Below are 19,542 nucleotides of genomic sequence, written 5' to 3'. Positions count from 1 at the left end.
GGGGTGGGTGAATTATCTGAAATTTTATGATCATGATCCCTAGAGTTGGTATTGGATAGAACATAACTTGTAACTTGATTTTATGATCATGATCCCTAGAGCTAGTATTGGATGATTGTACCATATTTATTGTACTTGTACATATTTATTAATTAATGAAAATATACCATAGAGCAATTGTTCTACGGTCACCGGGGTAAAAAGAACATGGGAACTAGTCAAGAAATTGACAAGGATCTCGGCTATTGTCCGGTGCACCAAATGAGGCCTTAGTGTGTTGAAGTCCTCATCTCAGTTCTCTCCCCTTTGTTGATTTGAACATTTGCTTACGATTGATGTAAAAAAAACATTTGCTTACGATCAACGGACGGAAATATAGATGACTCGGTCCAAACTAACATGTGGATAAGCAGAGCATGCATGTGCGTGCATCCGGTACATCTTCGATGACACATAATTCAGATTACACGTAGAAAAATCACCATGGACTGTACAAGTCAAAGCCAAGCTAGCAGGGGTGGTAGGGGTTGTTGGCTTTTACCCTTGATTCCCTAAGGAAATACAGCATGCACGCAAAGGTCAATGGAATCGATGTTGACGCATCAAAAGTGGACGTCAGCGAAGGCGAGCCTCCTTGACTGGAGGAAGGTCTTGTGCTTGCCCTCGGCAGAGGCGAGGTAAGCCAGGAAGGTGGCGAAGTCGGTGTCCATATACCGCCGTGGTTCCCCGCCGCGGCCCTGGTCGAGGAGCTCCGCCGCCGGCCCGACCACCCGCTCCGCCCCCACGCTGTGGAACGACGCCACCGAGATGCGCGGGCGCGTCGAGTTCACGCCCACCCGGTGCAGCACGCTCTTATACCGGCCGTTGCTGTATATCTGTGCACCAAAAATGTCCATCTGTCAGCCATTTGTTCAATGCTGATTGCAAGATTAATTAAAAAATCCAGACCCCTGGCTGCCGTTGGGTACTTAAGACTAGGCTGAGCCTTAAACATAAATTTATTTTTTATTTATATATGTAAGTATATGTCTAGATTATCAGCGACAACGAAACATGATGGCTCCGCAAAATTGTGAGTACGTAGCATGTGAAGCGGACGCGCATGCGCGTGGAGGTGTGTCTGTCAGCTGGACTGATACCAGTATTCATTCAGGAAATTAATCAAGGCACCAATACTAATACCTACTGGTAGCTAGGATAAGCTAAAGTATATATCGATACATATATACACCGAGGGCTACAACACCGATCCATCATGCATCTAGAGAGCTACTAGTAGCTAGCAAGGTGCTTGGCTCACTTGTTTTGACTTGCGTTCATAAAAGTACGCAGGCAATCATCGGCATTTTGCATCACTATCTAATTGTATACTGTATCCAAACAGTGCCTTCCGATCACATACTTTAGTTTGATTTCTCGAGAACGTTGACTGCCCCTTAATTGTTTGGCCAGTGTACTAGTATTTGGTTTTGCGTTTGACTAGATCGTGACCCTGGATGCCCTTTCAACCATGCCAATGGTGGCTGAAAAAGGTTGACTTCTTGATTATCTCTACTGTAGGTCAATTCCATGTACTACTCCTACGTAACGTACAGGATTGCATGCATGTAATAATTTGGCTCGCATTGATGCTTTCAGTAGCTAAATAAGCTAGATATGCAGGTGTGTGTATACGGTATCATGTAGTAGTATGTACCTCGAAGTGGTCGCCGATGTTGACGACGAAGGAACCAGGGACGGGGTCGACGGTGAGCCATTCGCCGCCGTGCATAACCTGGAGGCCCTCCACGTCGTCCTGGAGTACCAGCGTCAGGAAGCCGTAGTCGGAGTGCGGCGGCATCCCCAGCGTCAGCTCTGGCTGCGGGCACGCTGGGTAGCAGTTCACCGTCATCATGTGCGAACCAGCCGTGGCCAGCTCCTCCATCACGCCGTCACCTCCTCCGATACCCATGGCCTCCAGCGCCGCCTCCACGACCTCAACGAACACCCGCCGGTTCGCCGAGGCGTACTCAGCCGCCACCTCCCTGAGGTCCGCCGGCGAGTCGGGCCACGAAGGCACCACGTCGCGCAGCGGCGGCGCGCAGGAGAGCTTGAGGAAGTCTCGCCAGCAGAGGACGGCGTCGTTGGCCTGGTTGAAGCTCGTACCGTACCGAACGGGCGCGCGGACATCAGCCGACATGTACCGCGCGCGCTCCTGGAAGGGAAGCTCGAAGAACCGCGCCGCCACGTCAAGCATCCTGGCGGCCGCCCCATCAACGTCCACGCCGTGGTTCACCACCTGGAAGAAGCCGAACTCCCGGCATGCGGCTTCGAGAGTTTTCAACACGGCCGCTCGCTCTGAGGGCACGCGGAGGCGCCCGAGGTCCACGACGGGGAGCTTCACCCTCGTGCCCGCGCTGACGCTCCGGCCGGGGCGATCCGAGGCCGGCAGGACGTACTTGCCTGGAAGCCTGGTAATGCCGGCGTCGGAGAGGTGCCTCACGCCTTTGAGGCGGTAGTCGGCTGCGGCAGCTTCATCGTCGTCGCCGACCGCTCTCTTGGGAGGCAGGCGGTCGCCCGCATTTGACAAGCCAACTATCGCCATGGCCGTAACCTCTATTGGTATTTGGGAGTATATAGATAGCTTATTGGATGAGCAAGCTATGCACATGAATGTCGTGGTGTGGAGATGGAAGGAGCTATGTATTTATAGGATGGTTACAGGAGGGCAGAGCATCGGTGCGCGTCGTATTCAGTTGACCAGCTCGTAATTACAAGTTAAATAATGGAACATCATCAGACAAATCGTTTGACAGCTGACACGTGGATGTGCATGCACCTTGACCTAGCTTAATTAGCTAGTGGCCTCTGTTTATACATTATTATTATTATTTGCAAGGGCTAACTTTTGTCAATTCACTCGTTCATTAGAAATTTTGAACTATTACTACACCCCCTTTGTTCCTAAATTATAAGACATTTTGACAGTTTAATTTAAAGTGTCAAAATGTCTTACATTTACAAACAGAGAGCTGCGAATCAATCTATGGTTGGATGGTTAAAGGGACAGTGGTATTCCAAGTCCATTAGGGTTCAAGTCTTGATACTCGCATTATTTCTGAATTTATTTCAGAATTTCCGGCGATGTGCTTTTAGTGGGAGGAGACGTTCCCGTCGATGACGAGACGCCTACAGTGACTTCGTAAATCTCAACACGGTATGCCGGCTCAGTCTTTCGAAGGTGTTTGTAAAAGTAGGGTGAGTGTATGCGCGTATGTATGACCACTTACGTCTGTATTGTGTTAAAAAAAACAAACATAGAGCTATTTTTTGTTAATTCACTCGTTCATCCAAATTTTGAAGTATTGCTACACCCTCTGTTTTTAAATATAAAATGTTTTGGCATTTTAATTAAAAAATATTAAAACGTCTCGCATTTTTAGAGACAAAGGTAGTAGTACTATTTTAGTCATTGGACATGCATGTGCACCCCGTCCGAAAGACAGGACGAAGGTGCGACGAAGCTCCCCGTTAAAACTACTTCATATTCCATCTTGCATTGATTTAAAAAAGGTCAATAGACCAGAGATCACTTAAATTAAGTGACGAATAAAAATCAGTTAGTAGAGTATGTGTTCACCGGTTCAGTTACAAATGTCGGAAACAGAGGAAACATCAATGAATGCAGAAGAGAGAAATTACATTGTTAAATTTGCGTCCAAGTCTACACTGTCAGATAGGATCCCCAAATTTGTACGACTAGTTTATACAGTTTTGAAACCAGTGTAAGCGATGCATGCACACTGGTATCCAATTAGTGCTTACAGTAATGTGAAGTGCCCGGGTAATGGATCTATATACCAAAACCATATACCCCCTCAAATTTTATTTACTTTGCATATTAGTTTTGTGCTAAGTCAAATTATATAAAGTTTGACCTAATTTATAGAAAATAATATGAACATTTACAACAACAAATGTGTGTGTGTGTGTGTGTGTCTATCTGTGTGTGTGTGTGTGTGTGTGTGTGACATGCTTATATATATTCAATGACGAATCTAGCGATATCGATTTGGTATTGTAGGTATTAAAAAAATTGGCCAAATTTTAAAAAGTTTGACTTAAGGCAAAGCTATTTTTTCCGACTAAATAAAAACGGATGAGTATAGTTATAGTTATGGAGTCCTTATAACATATAGTAGTTAGTTAACTAGAAATTGACGGACACAACTACTGAATGATCCGTCATCAAGATGCCGACTGGAACATCGCTACATATCCGGAGTGAAAACACGTATCCCAACCTTAATTCGCCGGGCTTAACGGCGATAAATTTGCGTTGTTACCTTCTTGAAGGTGTTGTCCACTTGTCGTTTTACTGATCTTCATTGGCTGGTCTGGAAGAAATCTTTGTTCAGGGTCCGGTCAGATGTGGCAACCATGGCACGAGGACATTTTTCCTTCTTGAAAGTGTTGTTGCAGAAAAGTTGACTTAGTCGTAGTTGTTTATTCCATATCTTCTAATGGTTCGTCTGTGGTTGCCTTTGTTCTACTCTACTTAGTAATTAATAATAATGGTTTTATGCATCACAATGATGCAGAGGCCAAGGGTTTTAACCTCCTTCTCAAAAATACAATGAGAAACACAATGAGGGTATGAAGTGTAGAAAGCTCAGTCTAAACAGAGATGTGTGTCTATACTTGGTGGGTTTCCTTTTGACAGAAGATGCATCCATGAGATCAGCAACGCAGTTGGAAGTTTTGGTAACTTTTTGCCGTGGAATAGAAATAAAAGTACTAGGGCTCATCTGATGGTCAAGATGAGGGTGGAGGGACTCAGAGACATTCTAGCCAGCATTGTCATAGGGGAAGGTGATGACTTCCGGACTAAATCTCTGACAGTATATGTTATCCTTCTCCAGCAACACATGTTGAGGGTAGAAGCACCTGATGAAGATCCAATCCTAGTTAATGGTAATCCCCACCCCATTCCTCAGCAAGCAAACTTTCACCCAACCAGCATAATAATTTCTTGGGTCCCCTGCAACATAATGAGCATGATTACATGCATGTTAACACTATTGACCACAACTAGGTTAATCCACATCTTGATCTGCAGTCGGCTTTTGCCCAACAAAACCCACCAGACAATGACAATGTCAATACATGGAGATGGAAGATGAGGCGGTTGATCTCCCAAGTTGAGGCCACTAGGTCATGCCACAGAATAACCCTCAAATTTATTTGAGGAATTTCACAATGGTGAATTCCGTGAACTTAAATGACCTTATGTCACCACTTAATGGTGATGATGCCCAAGTTATTGAGGAGAATGTGACACCGAGAGATGATAACAACAATCTCAGACTTTCACTTGCTCCATCACACAATAATGTTGCTACAACTGATTTTGCTAATGGGCATTTGTAGCCAATTTTCTAGGCCTAGTAGATTTTAATGCCATTATTGGGTTGGATGGGGTGCCTCGATAAGAACACATGGATCCCAATGCTCATGGACCTCTTTAAAATCAGGACCAAGTCTTATTTCACATGCTCCTAATGAGGTAGTATAGAACCACGCATCTTCACACTATGAAATTTTCGAACCTACTTTCTATTCTGCAATAGCATGAACCTTTCAACATGGCTACAACCCAAGACCCAATGCAACAAGAGCTATTGGCCTTTGCCACTTTTCAACAACTGTCACATTTGACACAAGCTAAGCCATTGGTTACTGAGGTACTGTTAATATTGACAACACCAATGATGCTACCAATTCTAGCATCTGGACTACTCATACTGTTTCCATGGGAGATCCAACTATGCTTCAGGAGACTTCGAATGAGACTGATGACATTTGCAACACTAAACCTCTTATTATGATAGAAGAGAGGTCCGATGGTGAGAAAATTACTGAAAAGATGCCCCTTTTCTTATACTTGAAACTCATATTACAGGTTAGCAATCTCAGTCTGAACTTGCTTCTCTGCCTGGCTTTCCTAATCCCATTTATAAACGCCATTGTCAAAATATTCAAATTGGATGCGTCCATCTCCCAAATCCTATTGTTGATCTAGTTCTCCTGGAGAAAGCTCCCTTACCCGCTACATCTGATGATGCATTGCTTGGCAAAGAGGGGGGTCTTCATTTGGCAAAAACACTTTTGCTCCACACCCTAATAGTAAGGAGGTAATCCATGTCCCCATTGAATGTGTCAAATTTCTCACAATTGCTCTTTTTCTCTAGATAAATTTGAATGGGCTAAATAATTTATTGGAATTCCAATCAAAACAAAAATTACCGAGTCTCTAAAGTTTTGGATCTCATTATTCAAGGCTCTAACAAATCCATCTTTAAGCCATTTGCTATTCCGGATTGTTGCCCATCTGACCAGGCTCCCAACTGCTCTCCGAAACTCTATCAACAAGGCATGTTGGACCATGAAAACATCTCCACTCCCACTGACCTTTCTACCACTATGGTAGAGAAAACTGCATCTTCCCTTCATATTAAGAGGAAGAGAAATGATAAAATCCCTCTGGTGGAGACAGTGGTAAGGAGGAGTTGTAGATTTTAGTCTATTAATAAGGGATTCAAAAAAACATGTATGTGTGGACAAAAATTGTCTTGCATTCCATGCTATGCTACCCCGTATTTCTGATAAAGTAGTTAAGAACTTGAATACTACATTTTGCAAGGTCAATGTACAAGACACCTCTGAGGACAAGTTTGCCACAAGATCCAACAAGATGAAGGGCGCAACTGCTAGAAAATATAGCTCCACGAACTCCAAAGGGCATAGCAAGAGCCAGAACTAGTTATTAGATTTGTCAAGCTAATGATCTTGCACTTTTGTTATGTCTATAATAAGGGTCTACTCAGTTTCTAAGGTTGACTATTCTATTTTAGCACCATTGCTTGTCATGGCACTATTATTTTGTTAAGCGGACATGGGTATTAGATGTACTAGATGTTGCCTCTAGACTACCTGTATTATGCTCTTATCGATCATGGCTGGAACTTGGAACATATTAAACTTGAATATTAGAGGAATCAATGACCATAACAAATGGACTGATTTCTCTAATAAAACTGATGAATATGCATGCTTTATTATGTGCATATAGGAAACTAAGAGAGAACATTTTGACAGTACTTACCATAAAAAAATTGTCCTAGAAGAATACATAAATTTGACTTCCCTCCTTCTATGGTGCTTCTCGGGTCTATTAGTTGCTTGGAATGAGCAGATGTTCACTAGGCAAACTTTTCATAAGACCGTCTTCTCTTTGTTTATCAAAATCACTTCCACTCATTCAGGGAAACATTGTAGAATAGCTAACATATATGGACCTGCCATCAGGCTAGACTAAACTTTATCAATTGGTTTCAAAATATTCAATTGGATGATGATGTGAACTTGTTGGTACAAGGGGATTTCAATTATATCGGGTATCCACATAACAGAAATAGAGAAGGAGGTAGTATTCAAGATAAGTTTTTGTTCAATGAGGCAATCATCCAGCTTACTATTGTAGAAGTTCCTTTTAAAGGAAGAGGTTGTATCTGGAGTGATATGCAAGATGCACCACTTTTGGGGAAACTTGATTGGTGCTTTACATTTGAAGCCTGGAATCTCACATATCCTTCTACTTTTGATGTTCCTATGGCTACACTACATCTGACCATGTTCCAGTTGTGATCAAGATTGACACTTCAATTCCAAAATCACACATCTTCAGGTTTGAAATATATTGGTTAGAGCTTAGGCAATGTAAAGATATGGTCACGAATAAGCAAGATGTTCATGAATCAGGTAGTGTTAAAACTATTAATGCTAATCTCGGCGTTTTGGGAACCAGGGTACCCAAACTTGCCTGCCTGCGGCCCACGGCGTGGCTCCATCAACGGCCTGGTACAACCCATCTTCAGCATCGACAAGATAAGACCCTCGTGAGGGGCCAAGCCTCGCGAGGCGTACGACGCCAAGACCTTCGGAGGGAGCGGCCTCCCTAGGCTCGCTCCTAAGGAGCAGAGATTCCTATGAAGGCGCTCACCTCATGATGTTGAGGTGACGTAAGCCATGAAGATCAAGGCCAGGCAGGCACCAACGGGCGCAGAGCAGTAGGTTTCCTCTTCAATGCTAAGGACGCAAGTGCAGGCGCGGAGTCCCGAGAAATCAGCTAAAGGTTTCCATTACCGTGCTACAAAACCAGGACCGCCAGGGCGGCAGGACGGAGGTCATCTTCGAGCCCACCATGGCGTCACGAGCAGAAGCTTTGCAGGCCTAGACCACCTTTCGTCAGGATAGGATGTACTTCTTGTCCCTATTCAAACTGGCCGTTGTGGGATCCCTTCCCGCCTACATTTTGGGGGAAGAAGCCCGAGTCCTCGATATATATAGGTTAGCCACCACCATAGATGAGGAGACTGGATCAGAACCCGAACCCCTCACTAGCTCACTCCAACACAAGAACTGACCTCCTGAGGTTGTTCTTCATATGTACCAGTTCATCCTCAGCCCCTCGCGAGGCTAATCCACCCCAAAGCAGGAATAGGGTCTTACAGCGCAAGGTGGCCCGAACCTGGGTAAACTGTCAGGTCCCTTTCCTTTTCTGTTCATTGAGCTGGGCTATGAGAGCAACGAGTTGGTAGGATGGTGAGAATGAGTTCTTCGCACACGCCCTAGAGTTTGAACTTTTTTTGGTCTGTGGAGCCCTGAATCCGACATTTGGCGCGCCAGGTAGGGGAATGTCAAAGCCTCTTCTCCACCGTCCTCATCATCACTACCATGGCGAGAAACCCGCGAGCTCACACTGAGCGTTGGGCAGCTCGGCCTTCCTAGGCGGCACCCCCTGGCCACGAAGCTCTCCACTTCGCGCTCCTCGCGGCCCGCACGGTCGTCGGCGACAACGACCATCGGCGGCACGGGCCATCCCCACCCTCTCCTGCACGACGCTTTACTCGTGCCACGACGTGGTCTTCAGCCTACGCTGTGGCATCGACACTATGCACTCGCCGGGAGCAGGCGAACACGCGAGCCGCACTTATCATGACGTGGGAGCTGCTATGATGTAGGCTGGCAGAAGGCGGCCACGACACCTTGCTTGGACAGGTTGCCGAGCGACTTGACGCCTCTTGCAAGGGCGCGGCACCTTTCTGCACCCTTCCTACGTCACAGACGCTGCCAGGGGCACGCGCTCGCCCCCGCAGGCCCTTCCTTGGATGGTCCGAGGGATCTCACGGTGGCAACCTGGCCCACGACGCCGCTTGCCAAACTCAAGATGTGTTCCCTCAGGGCAGCGGAGCAGGGGGACCGGGCGCTGATCTTGGGATGATGGACCCCGGCGCCCCTGCACCCCCGTTGATGGGCTCGCTGTGTGTGCAAGGAAGAAGCCGGCGCTCGTTCCCCTCGTTGGCCTGGACATCGGGACTGCCGGGGCCGCAAGAGGCCGAAGCCCTTAGCGAGCAATCCCGACGCCTCGTCGGCGCCTTCGACAACAACAGCCACCGGTACCACCAATATCTTTGGGACACAATTGCGCTAACCTTGGATCACAGGTAGACCAAGCCACGCCTGCGGCCGTGCACTTTAGGGCATTGGCCTTGCCCCAGGCAGGTAGAATGCACTGGGGTCTGCCTAGGGGGAGCCCGGCGCCGGAGATCCCCCAGCGCCGCGTAGCGTAGGGCGCCACCACGACGGTGGCACGCGCCGCCCAGAGATAGGTCCTCCGCCGGGGAAGGCGCTGGCGAGCCCTCCCCCCGGTAGAGGGCCTGCGAAGGCCTGACCATCGCCAGCGTGGCCCCTTGCCCCTTGGTCTCGTCTTGGTTTTTGGACGCCCCAACGGTGGTCGGGGGATGCGCTAGGAGGGGTCCTCACCAGTAGCAAGGAGCGCCTGTGAAGATCTCCTCTCGTGACACTCTCACGTAATAATGAGTTGGGGATGTACATGCCCCGGAGTCCCCTGAGCGTGCCCTCGGGCCTGACGGGCGCTCCCACCCATGTCCAAGTGGAAGCACCATGCTTCGCGTTGGACGTTGACACTGTCTCCCAATGACTATGCCCACACCTAGTGGAAGCACTCAGCCCCGTGCTGGTGAGAAGACTAGTGTAGGCTCCAGATGCGGCTATCTCTTTTTGCCCTTTTCTGTAGCACAATTTGTTTTCTTTGGAATAAATGAGATTTGAAGTTTTGCGTGCTTATTAAAAGAAAAAGGAGGGGAAACTTTTCGATTCGCAGTGTCTTCTTGCCCTTTGGTTTGTGTTAAAAAGCATGGCTCATGCCTGCTACTACCCCCTCAAGCGCCCCGCGAGAGGGGGCGAGTGTGGTGTGCTCACTCAGGCTAGCCCAAACGGCATCAAGGCCCCCTCAGGGCCAAGGGCGCAACCGCCACGGGTCACCGTGCACACCTTGCCAGAACTTGGCAATTGGCTCCTAGCGCGGCGCTCTTGAACAGCCCAGTAGGCACGTCGTGGGACTTAAGCCCCCGCGGGCCCCCGGAGGGTCCGCCTTAGGAGAGGAGCGTCTCCGCGATGCAAGAAGCCGCTCAAGACCACCAGCACCAAAGATAAGTCATGAGAACTACTCTAGTCAGGAGCCTTCCTGTTCACGACAGCACGTTCAAAATCAATCTTGAGAGCATATCATCATTTCATACATTATAGGGCAACCCCCTCCAAACATGCTTTCACACGCCGTAGGGACTTGCCAGAAGTTTTGGCACACAGGTCAGGACGGGAAAGCAAATGCAAGCCTAGCGAGACGCACTACCGTCGGCGTCGCCATCCTCATCATTGCCATCGGCAGCGCCCTCTTCAGCTGCGAGCGCATCCACACTGTCTTCAAGGGTGAACTCTGCGATCAGGTTGTCCACATGGTCATTCACCCAGCTCGTCAAGTCTCCCTTTGTGAGCCTGAGCACGGGGGCTATCGCAGCATCGAAGTCAAAGTCGGGGTCAAGGCTAAGAAGGTAGCTGAAGACACACGAGAATGCGGGCCAGAGAAGACCCCGGCTTGTCTCTTCGACAAGCTGGCGCGCCCTCGTGGCTAGATCTTCTAGACGGGTCACTACTTGGGTGAAGAAGTGGATGTAGCCAGCGTCAACAGCTTCGTGCGGGCGGGAGATCCTCTCTTCGTAGATGGTGTCTAAGGCCGGGTTGGCCCAGACCCTGAGGTCCTCGAGCATCAAGGAACGCTCACGCTGCATCGTCTAGCGGCGGCTCGTTTCATTTGTAGCATTCTCCACAAAGGACGTGGCGCCCATGACCTGCTGCTGAAGTGAGGACAAGTCGTCATGGGCGGAGGCCCGAGCCTCCTTGGCGGCCATTGCTACCTCTTGAGCATGCGTTGGTTTTCCCTTTAAGAGGAAAGGGTGATGCAGCAAAGTAGCGTAAGTATTTCCCTCAGTTTTTGAGAACCAAGGTATCAATCCAGTAGGAGATAACATGCAAGTCCCTCGTACCTGCAAAAACAAACAAGAACCTCGCAACCAACGTGATAAAGGGGTTGTCAATCCCTTCACGGTCACTTACGAAAGTGAGATCTGATAGAGATAATAAGATAAATATTTTTGGTATTTTTGTTGTGTAGATTGGAAAATAAACGTTGCAAAATAAACGGTGACATAAATGGTTTGTTGATGGGAGAATAATATAATGGAAGATTGACCCGGGGGGCATAGGTTTCACTAGTGGCTTCTCTCAAGATAGCAAATTCTACGATGGGTGAACAAATTACTGTCGAGCAATTGATAGAAAAGCGCATAGTTATGAGAATATCTAGGCATGATCATGTATATAGGCATCACGTCCGCGACAAGTAGAGTGAAACGATTCTGCATCTTCTACTATTACTCCACACATTGACCGCTATCCAGCATGCATCTAGAGTATTAAGTTCATACGAACAGAGTAACGCATTAGGCAAAGTGACATGATGTAGAGGGATAAACTCAAGCAATATGATATAAACCCCATATTTTTATCCTCGGTGGAAACAATACAACATGTGCCTTGCTGCCCCTGCTGTTACTAGGAAACGACACCGCAAGATTGAACCCAAAGCTAAGCACTTCTCCCATTGCAAGAAAGATCAATCTAGTAGGCCAAACCAAACTGATAATTCGAAGAGACTTGCAAAGATATTAAATCATGCATAAAAGATTATATAGAAGAATCAAATATTGTTCATAGATAATCTTGAACATAAACCCACAATTCACCGGATCTTGACAAACACACCACAAAAAGAATTACATCGAATAGATCTTCAAGACAATCAAGGAGAACTTTGTATTGAGATCCAAAGAGAGAGAAGAAGCCATCTAGCTCATAACTATGGACCTGAAGGTCTGTGGTAAACTACTCACACATCATTGGAGAGGCTATGGTGTTGATGTAGAAGCCCTCCGTGATCGATTCCCCATCTAGCGGAGCGCCGGAAAAGGTCCCAAGATGGGATCTCACAGATACAAAAGGTTGCGGCGGTGGAAATAGGGTTTCGTGGTGCTCTCGGATATTTTCAGGGTATATGGGTATATATAGGAGGAAGAAGTAGGTCGGTGGAGCTGCGAGAAGCCTACCAGGGTGGGGGGCGCGCCTACCCCCCTAGGTGTGCCCTCCTGCCTCGTGGCCTCCTCGCTTGTTTCTTGACGTCCACTCCAAGTCTCCTGGATCACGTTTGTTCCAAAAACAACTCTCTCGAAGGTTTCATTCTATTTGGATTCTGTTTGTAGCGACCTGACCCGAATGGATCAAGTCTCTGTGCTTAAGTGTCATCCCTGGATCGGTATGCTGACACACACAGTACTCGAGGATTTATAACAGAGGTAAATCACATGTATAAAGTAACGTAAATACTATTACCTCACTCCAAAATAGTGGAAGTAACAAGGTTGTGGATTCCCATCAACACCAACGGCAAAGTTGAGTGTAGAAATCATAACCCTAACGTATCACTTACTCGACGTAAGATTCCTGCAACATGAGCTGTTACAGCCACAAAGGGTCAGTACATTGAATGTACTGGCAAATTCACACCATAGAGAATGACGAACAATGGCTATCACTACATGCATATTTGGCTGGTGGAAAAGCTCTATGGTTATAAGGTTTTTGCGAAAAGCCAATTTTTTCCTACTACAAAGGAATAAATTTTATTTAACTATCATGGTGGTTGTTAAACATTGAGAATGGTTGACAGCATTCTCAATCCCAATTAAGCATCGTCATTAAAACCCAACAAAATTAATTTAGAGTAACATGTTGAGATCAACAGGATAATCCAAGTACCAGAGACTCAAGATGTCCATAACCGAGGACACGGCTAATCATGATTAGTTTATACACTCTGCAGAGGTTTGCGCACTTTTCCCCACAAGACTTGATCTCCTCCGTTGGATTTCTCGCACTACATGGTATTTGAGAAACGGATGACCGAGACATAGTATTTCAGAAGCGTTTGCACCTTACGATGGGTACACCATACCACCTACAACCCCTACATCTGCTAGTCTACCACTGTAAGAGTTCACACGACTTAATCAACTATGCTAGAGCCAATAATAACTTGTGGCTGCACACGGAAGTTTCTAGCATGAATAATCATATGATCCTTTTGAGCCTGGGTGGTGGACCATAGGATGATCACACGGTATATCCCCGGGATCTCCTAGGACAACCCTGGTATTTCCCCAGGTGTCCGGGCAAGTCCACTGGTATATCCCCAGGGTGCCCCTAGAAATCCACCCAGATGTGTATTAAAGTTGCCACCTTAAGTTGAACCATTAATTAACAATCTCACATCTGTCATGAAATACTCTCAAACCCAATCCACGTCTACGAGCATAGCATGGAAACGTAAGCATAACGTAATAGTAACTCCCAAGGTTTGAATGCAGGGCAATAGGTTCCTACCTCATCAACTACTTCCCAATACCCACATGTTATCAATCCTACTCATGCAATGTTTGAGGGTGAAACTAATGCATAAAAACTGGGTATGAAAGGGGATATGATCAAAGTGTGAACTTGCCTACAGTGTTGATGAAGATGATTCGCGCTCAAAACTCTTGATAGTTCTACTCGTCACACTCCGGTCAATCTATCGTAAGCAAGCAAAAGTAACCACACATAAGCAATCACTCAAAAGATTAGAAAGAACGAAGAAGACAATTCGGTAAACATCAAAACCAAGAAAATAGCTCTTGCAACATAAAACAATTTCTAACAGTACCAAAATTATGTGAATTTGTCCTTATCAAAATGTTTAGGTCAAGAGCTTCGATTTGCAAAAAGAATCAACTCAAACGGAGCTACGGAACTCAAGTTATGATCAAACAAAGTTTGAATTCAAATCTGATCTAATTCAAATTTTTGAACTTTTCAAAAACATATTTGAGTTGGATTAATGGATAGAGGAGATCATAACGAAGAAGTGGGCGGTGGTTTCATTGAATTTGGACTAACGGGTAAAAAGTTGTGCTAGATTGAAGTACAGGGACTAAACTGTAATTAAAATCATCACAAATAGGTCCCTCTTAAAAAAACAGAAAAAGGAAAAACTAAACAACGAACGTTCGCTAACTAGTTCTAAACAGTGGACGTTCGCTGTTTAATAAAACCTAAAAAACAAATCTAGTCTAGGGGTTTTTTAAAAAAACGAGGTTAAAAAAAAAACTGGATCGGACCAGCGGTTTTATACCGGTTCGGAAGGTTCGGCAAGAAAAACCGGCGACCGACATTTTCCGGCGGCAGCGGCGGTTACCGCGGCGATTGCCGGAGTCGGGAGGACGACGGCGGCGGCTCCGGTGGTCGGGGAGGGGCGGCGCGTCGCGGCGAGGTGGATGGCGGCGTCGGCGGCGATCCATGGCAACGGAACGGAGCGGGGTGGAGGTAGCGGATCTTGCCGTCGGCGGCGGAACGAGGCGCAAGGGCGGCGGTGCTGTGCGGCAGAGAGGGAGGGCGGCGGCGGATTGGGTCCTGGGGCCCGGGTGCGGCGACTTTTATAGGAGGGGAGGGGAGGCGTGGGCGAGGGGGCAGGAGGAGGCCGGAGACGGCACGACGGCGGCGGAAACCGAACCTGGCACGGCGGCGGGCACGTGCGTGCTCGGGAGTCCGAGGACGGGGGTGACGAGGAGGTGGGCTGGGCCGCGGCCTGGCCTAGGAGCTGGGCCGGCCCAGTCGGCAAGGAAAGTTTTTTTTGTTTAAATAAAGAGTTTTTTTCTAGACAAACAAAAGAGATAAAACAAAATAAATAAAAATATTATATAGGCATATAATATATCAAAAATTTTAGAAAAACACTTTCTACTACATGGACATTTTAGTAAAGCCAAATAAAATCCACACAAAATCAAATAATTCAAACAGTGCTACTGGCCTATTAAAATCCAACAAAAATCATTTTTAAAATACCAAAATGATTTCAAATTAATTTTCTCCAATTTTCTATTGTAGGGAATCATGTTCCCCTAATTTCCATATATTTTATTTTTGGAGAAAAATAATTTGAATAAAACTCAAACAACTCCAAATTGAAAATTAATTCAAAAAGACTTTGAATTTGATCCTTTGAAACTCCCAACTCATATTTCATATAATTTGAAGAAGTCACTTTATCTCCTCTCATGAAAATCATTGAGTTGCATAAAGTTTCAGAATTGGAAATATTTTCCAAATGAAATTCAAATATTTTCAACACCCCATGTCATTTAAATAAATGGAAGAAGTCATGTCATCTTCTCTCCAGGGTTTTGTGATGAAAAGAATTTGAATTCTCGGGGATCAAAAGAAAAAAGGTGAAAGTTTGGGAAACTCCTTTTATTCCCTCTCATTTAACTTTCAAAAAGTTTCGAATTTCACTCACTTTCGGTCAATCAATCAAGTCTATCTATTTATTATAACATTCCAAAATTTAGAATTTTGGGATGTTACAGACCTACCACCCTTAAAATGAATCTCGTCCTCGAGATTCAGAGAGGCTAGAAAGAAATAGGTTAGGTTCGGGGTCTTCTCAAAATCCATCGATCGTCTCCGGGGTCTCGGGTGCTACCACCCTTAGAAACGTTGTTACGGTCCCATCAATACTCATATACTCCATCCTTATTTTTGACAGGGCCGGTCTTCTCAGATTTTTAGTATAATTGCTTTCTCTGGGCTCTTCCAGTAGCGGCATAACCTTTTCCTCAATTCTTCTGTACTTTCATCTTGGTAAGGTTATTCTGAGACTGGGTCTTCTTAGCTGACGGGTCTGGCGCCAATACTTAACAACTATTGATATCTCATGGTGGTCAACAATTTATGGTTTCTCCTGCAGGAAATGGGTCTGGGTTGATCCTCACTGTATAACCTACGGTTGACAAAGCTGCCTTGTACAAGGGAAAAGATTCTTATACCAGTCTAAGGTTTAAACAAGGTTTTGATTGTTGTCTCTCTACTATAGGTAAGTCAATCAGATTTACCATCCCATATAGCAAGGCGAAAAATAAGAGTAAGCCGGTATGGTGATCAATCCATCCCGCACCCAAATCATTACCCTGTATATGCTTTAGTGAATCTCGCATTCTAACACTCGGTCATCCTCACAAGCATTGCATAATTTTCTCTTGTCGACGAACTGGGTTCGGATAAATCCATGGATTCTGCAAGCCAAACAATCATCTATCGTTCCTTCACCACTCTCAGGTTTGCGTAAACTCCTATAAGATCGTCTATCAATAAACGTCGTATCTTCCTCCAGGGTTTTTCCTTCAGCAAGAGTGTGCTTGCTTCTTGGCAGGTCCTGGGGCCTGTGGGTTATGGCCCATCTCATCACTTGTAGTCCTTGAACTTATCATCGGGCAACTGATCATTATTCCAACTTCCAACTTCCAGATCCCTAGCATACTTAAAATCCATCCAATTGTATCGTCTCCCTTCCTTCTATTTGTACAAGACTAAGACGTTATTACTCAAACTCATCATGGAATTTCCATTGATCCATATTTCCAACATCATACCTCCTTTATATCCAATAGTACTTCATCTCTTCATCCTCGTGGGTTATCCCACATACCGAGATATAAACTTATACTTATGGAGTCCATACTCTACTTCGTGGAACATCATTATCCTTTCCAGGGTCAAGCGTCCTTACAGGGGAATATTGGCCATCTCTGCATGGCACTTCTTCAACTGGGAAACGTGAAACACATCATGAACTCCTGACAGTCCTTCGGGTGACTCCAACTTGTTGGCCACTTCTCCCATACACTTCAAAACTTGGTATGGTCCTACAAATCTTGGGGCTTACTGTCCCTTAACTCCAAATCGTTTAACTCCTCGCAGAGGGGACGAGGACATGCTCTGTCTCCAATCTCATAGACTACCTCCTTGAGTTTTTGAGTCTGCATATCTCCTCTTCCTGGACTAAGCTACCTTCAGTCTATCTCGAATCAACTTAACATTATCTTATGACTCCTTGATCACATTTGGTCCAAACAACTGACGGTCTCCAACTTCATACCACATACTCTTGGGGTATCACACATATCGAGACAAAATTCATATTCATTTTGTCCGAAATCCACTCAGTGGAGTATCCTTATCTTTTCCAGGGGTCAACGGTTCTTACAGGGTACTACCACCCTTAAAATGCACAAATCTTCCATAGACCATATTTCTCAAATCCTAAAAAATGGTCAAAATTCTTCTTCATAGGGTAACAACTCATAAAATCCATATCAAAACCAACGATGCTACTTTATTCACTCTCAATTGATTACAATCTCTTGCTTTTCCATTACAAATCCCAACTCAACACCTCAATATAAAAGAAAATGTTCTCACTTCTACTACTCCATTTCTTTTGTTGCAAACTCAACTATCTAGCACAAGTTTCCTTCTCCTTGGGGCATTCTCTGGCAAAGTGCCCTTCTCCATTACAACTAAAACATATTACTTCTGAAAAGTATCTAGGTTTCCTTTTTGGGCAATTGTTGAGGTAGTGCCCTGACTCCTTGCACCTGTAACATGTGATATGACTAAGATCCTTCCTGGAATCCACTCTACTTCTCTTTCTGGACTTTTCCATTCCAATTAGGGTTTCTATTTCTTGTGGGTCATACTCTACTTCCTCTGTCAGGAATTCTACTAGATCCCCATTCATGCAAGTCTGGGAGATGTGTCCTTCTTCCCCACATGAATAGCATGACTTGGTGCAGGGTTTAATTGGTTCTTATTTGGGTGTGTCCTCCACCTCTTCCTTCATCACGTGTTCTTCTAAAATTTCCATAAGGGCTCCTTTCATTACTTCTTTCTTCTGCTGGATGGTTTGTTGTACCATGGGGTAAATGTGACACTGAGCAGGATAGTGGGTAGTCCCTTCACACAAGAAACAAGTGATCTACCTAGTTGGGCATTCTTTAACTGGGTGACTTCCTTCACAATTAGGGCATTCATCCTTGTGTTCTTTTTGGGTGTGTCCTATTTCTCCACAAATCTTGCATGCACAAGGTTTCTTCATATCCTTTCCATAAGGCTTCAACTTCTGGGACACAAGGTGAGATCTTTGCAGAGTCAACTTTAATTCTCTCCAAGTGGTTACTCCTTGCCATCCATTCATGGTTTGGTATATCTTCCACCAAGTAGCAGCACCTCTTTCAAAGCACTGAAGAGCATGCTGGGTCATATCATGTCCAACTATGGGGTTATTCTCCATGTGATCCTCCATGTTCAGAATCCATCGGTCTGTCTCCAACTGACTCATCGGTCCAGAAAGCTCATCTCCATTCATCCTCTATTGGGTCCAAGGGTTTGGGGTGAGATAAGAGAGATAGAAAGGGATACACACAATGCAAACAAAAGTTTTGAAAAGGCAGATTTTATTGTGGCTGTCGGAAAACATCAAACAAATGACAGCTCACAACCATCGCATCTAACGTAGGTATATAACAGGGGTTTGGTCTTCTAGAGGTCAATAAATCTTCAACGTCTCCAACTCTTCAAGCCTTGTTCATGCCTCCAATGGCTTCTTCTGATCATGCTTGTCTTTCTCAAGTTCTTTTACCAGATCAACTCTATTGACGCGAAGTCTCTCGTGACGTCCTTTAATATTCTGGAGTTGTGTTCCAAACTTCTGGGTTTCAACATCCTTGGCATGAGCCATGGTCCTACTATCCTTCAGTTCCTGACAAAGCTCCTGTATCTCGAGGTTGTAGCTCCTCCAGCTTGGCTACTCTCAGCTTTTGGTTCCTGAGTTCTTCACGGAATGCTTCCTTGTCTAATACGGCTTCATGGAGCTCCTCCTTAAACTTCTTGATGTACTACTCCAGATCCTGGTGATACACCGGCTAAGGTTAAAACTTCATCTTACTAATAGGTGCTCCATCAGCCTTCTTCCATCAAATCCATTTTGAAGAAATGCATCCTTAACTCAGCACGGTGACAATAGCATCAGCAGGCGATGACATCATGGATAACCGTGTTTCTGCTCTTGTCATTCCAATGAGTTATCATTCCATAGTTGATATCTCCTGCCTTAGGGTTTTCTTAGACAAAACTTCAAGTTCTCATGCTCCT

The 19,542-nt window shown here is 45.5% G+C and overlaps 1 protein-coding gene across 1 annotated transcript; it reads right to left on the bottom strand.

Annotated features, from left to right (window-relative positions):
- Window positions 1–302: 302 nt before the first annotated feature.
- On the bottom strand, window positions 303–2,643 carry LOC123150622 (probable 2-oxoglutarate-dependent dioxygenase SLC1). The gene is made up of 2 exons (XM_044570462.1): window positions 1,697–2,643; window positions 303–875 (listed from the first exon to the last, which is right to left on the bottom strand). Exons 1-2 carry the CDS (start codon window positions 2,582–2,584, stop codon window positions 603–605), a joined length of 1,161 nt encoding a protein of 386 aa, XP_044426397.1. The 5' UTR covers window positions 2,585–2,643; the 3' UTR covers window positions 303–602.
- Window positions 2,644–19,542: the final 16,899 nt, after the last annotated feature.

The sequence above is a fragment of the Triticum aestivum genome, chromosome 7A, assembly GCF_018294505.1.
Source record: "Triticum aestivum cultivar Chinese Spring chromosome 7A, IWGSC CS RefSeq v2.1, whole genome shotgun sequence".
NCBI lineage: Eukaryota > Viridiplantae > Streptophyta > Magnoliopsida > Poales > Poaceae > Triticum > Triticum aestivum.
The sequence above is the reverse complement of the archived record's forward strand: the minus strand, read 5'-3'. Positions and strand labels throughout refer to the sequence as shown.

Bases quoted from the DNA above. Each gene is read 5' to 3' on its own strand.
- LOC123150622 (XM_044570462.1), bottom strand. From the start codon at position 2,584: ATGGCGATAGTTGGCTTGTCAAATGCGGGCGACCGCCTGCCTCCCAAG. The intron at 876-1,696 runs GTACATACTACT...TTTGGTGCACAG, and splicing joins ACATCGGCGACCACTTCGAG to ATATACAGCAACGGCCGGTA.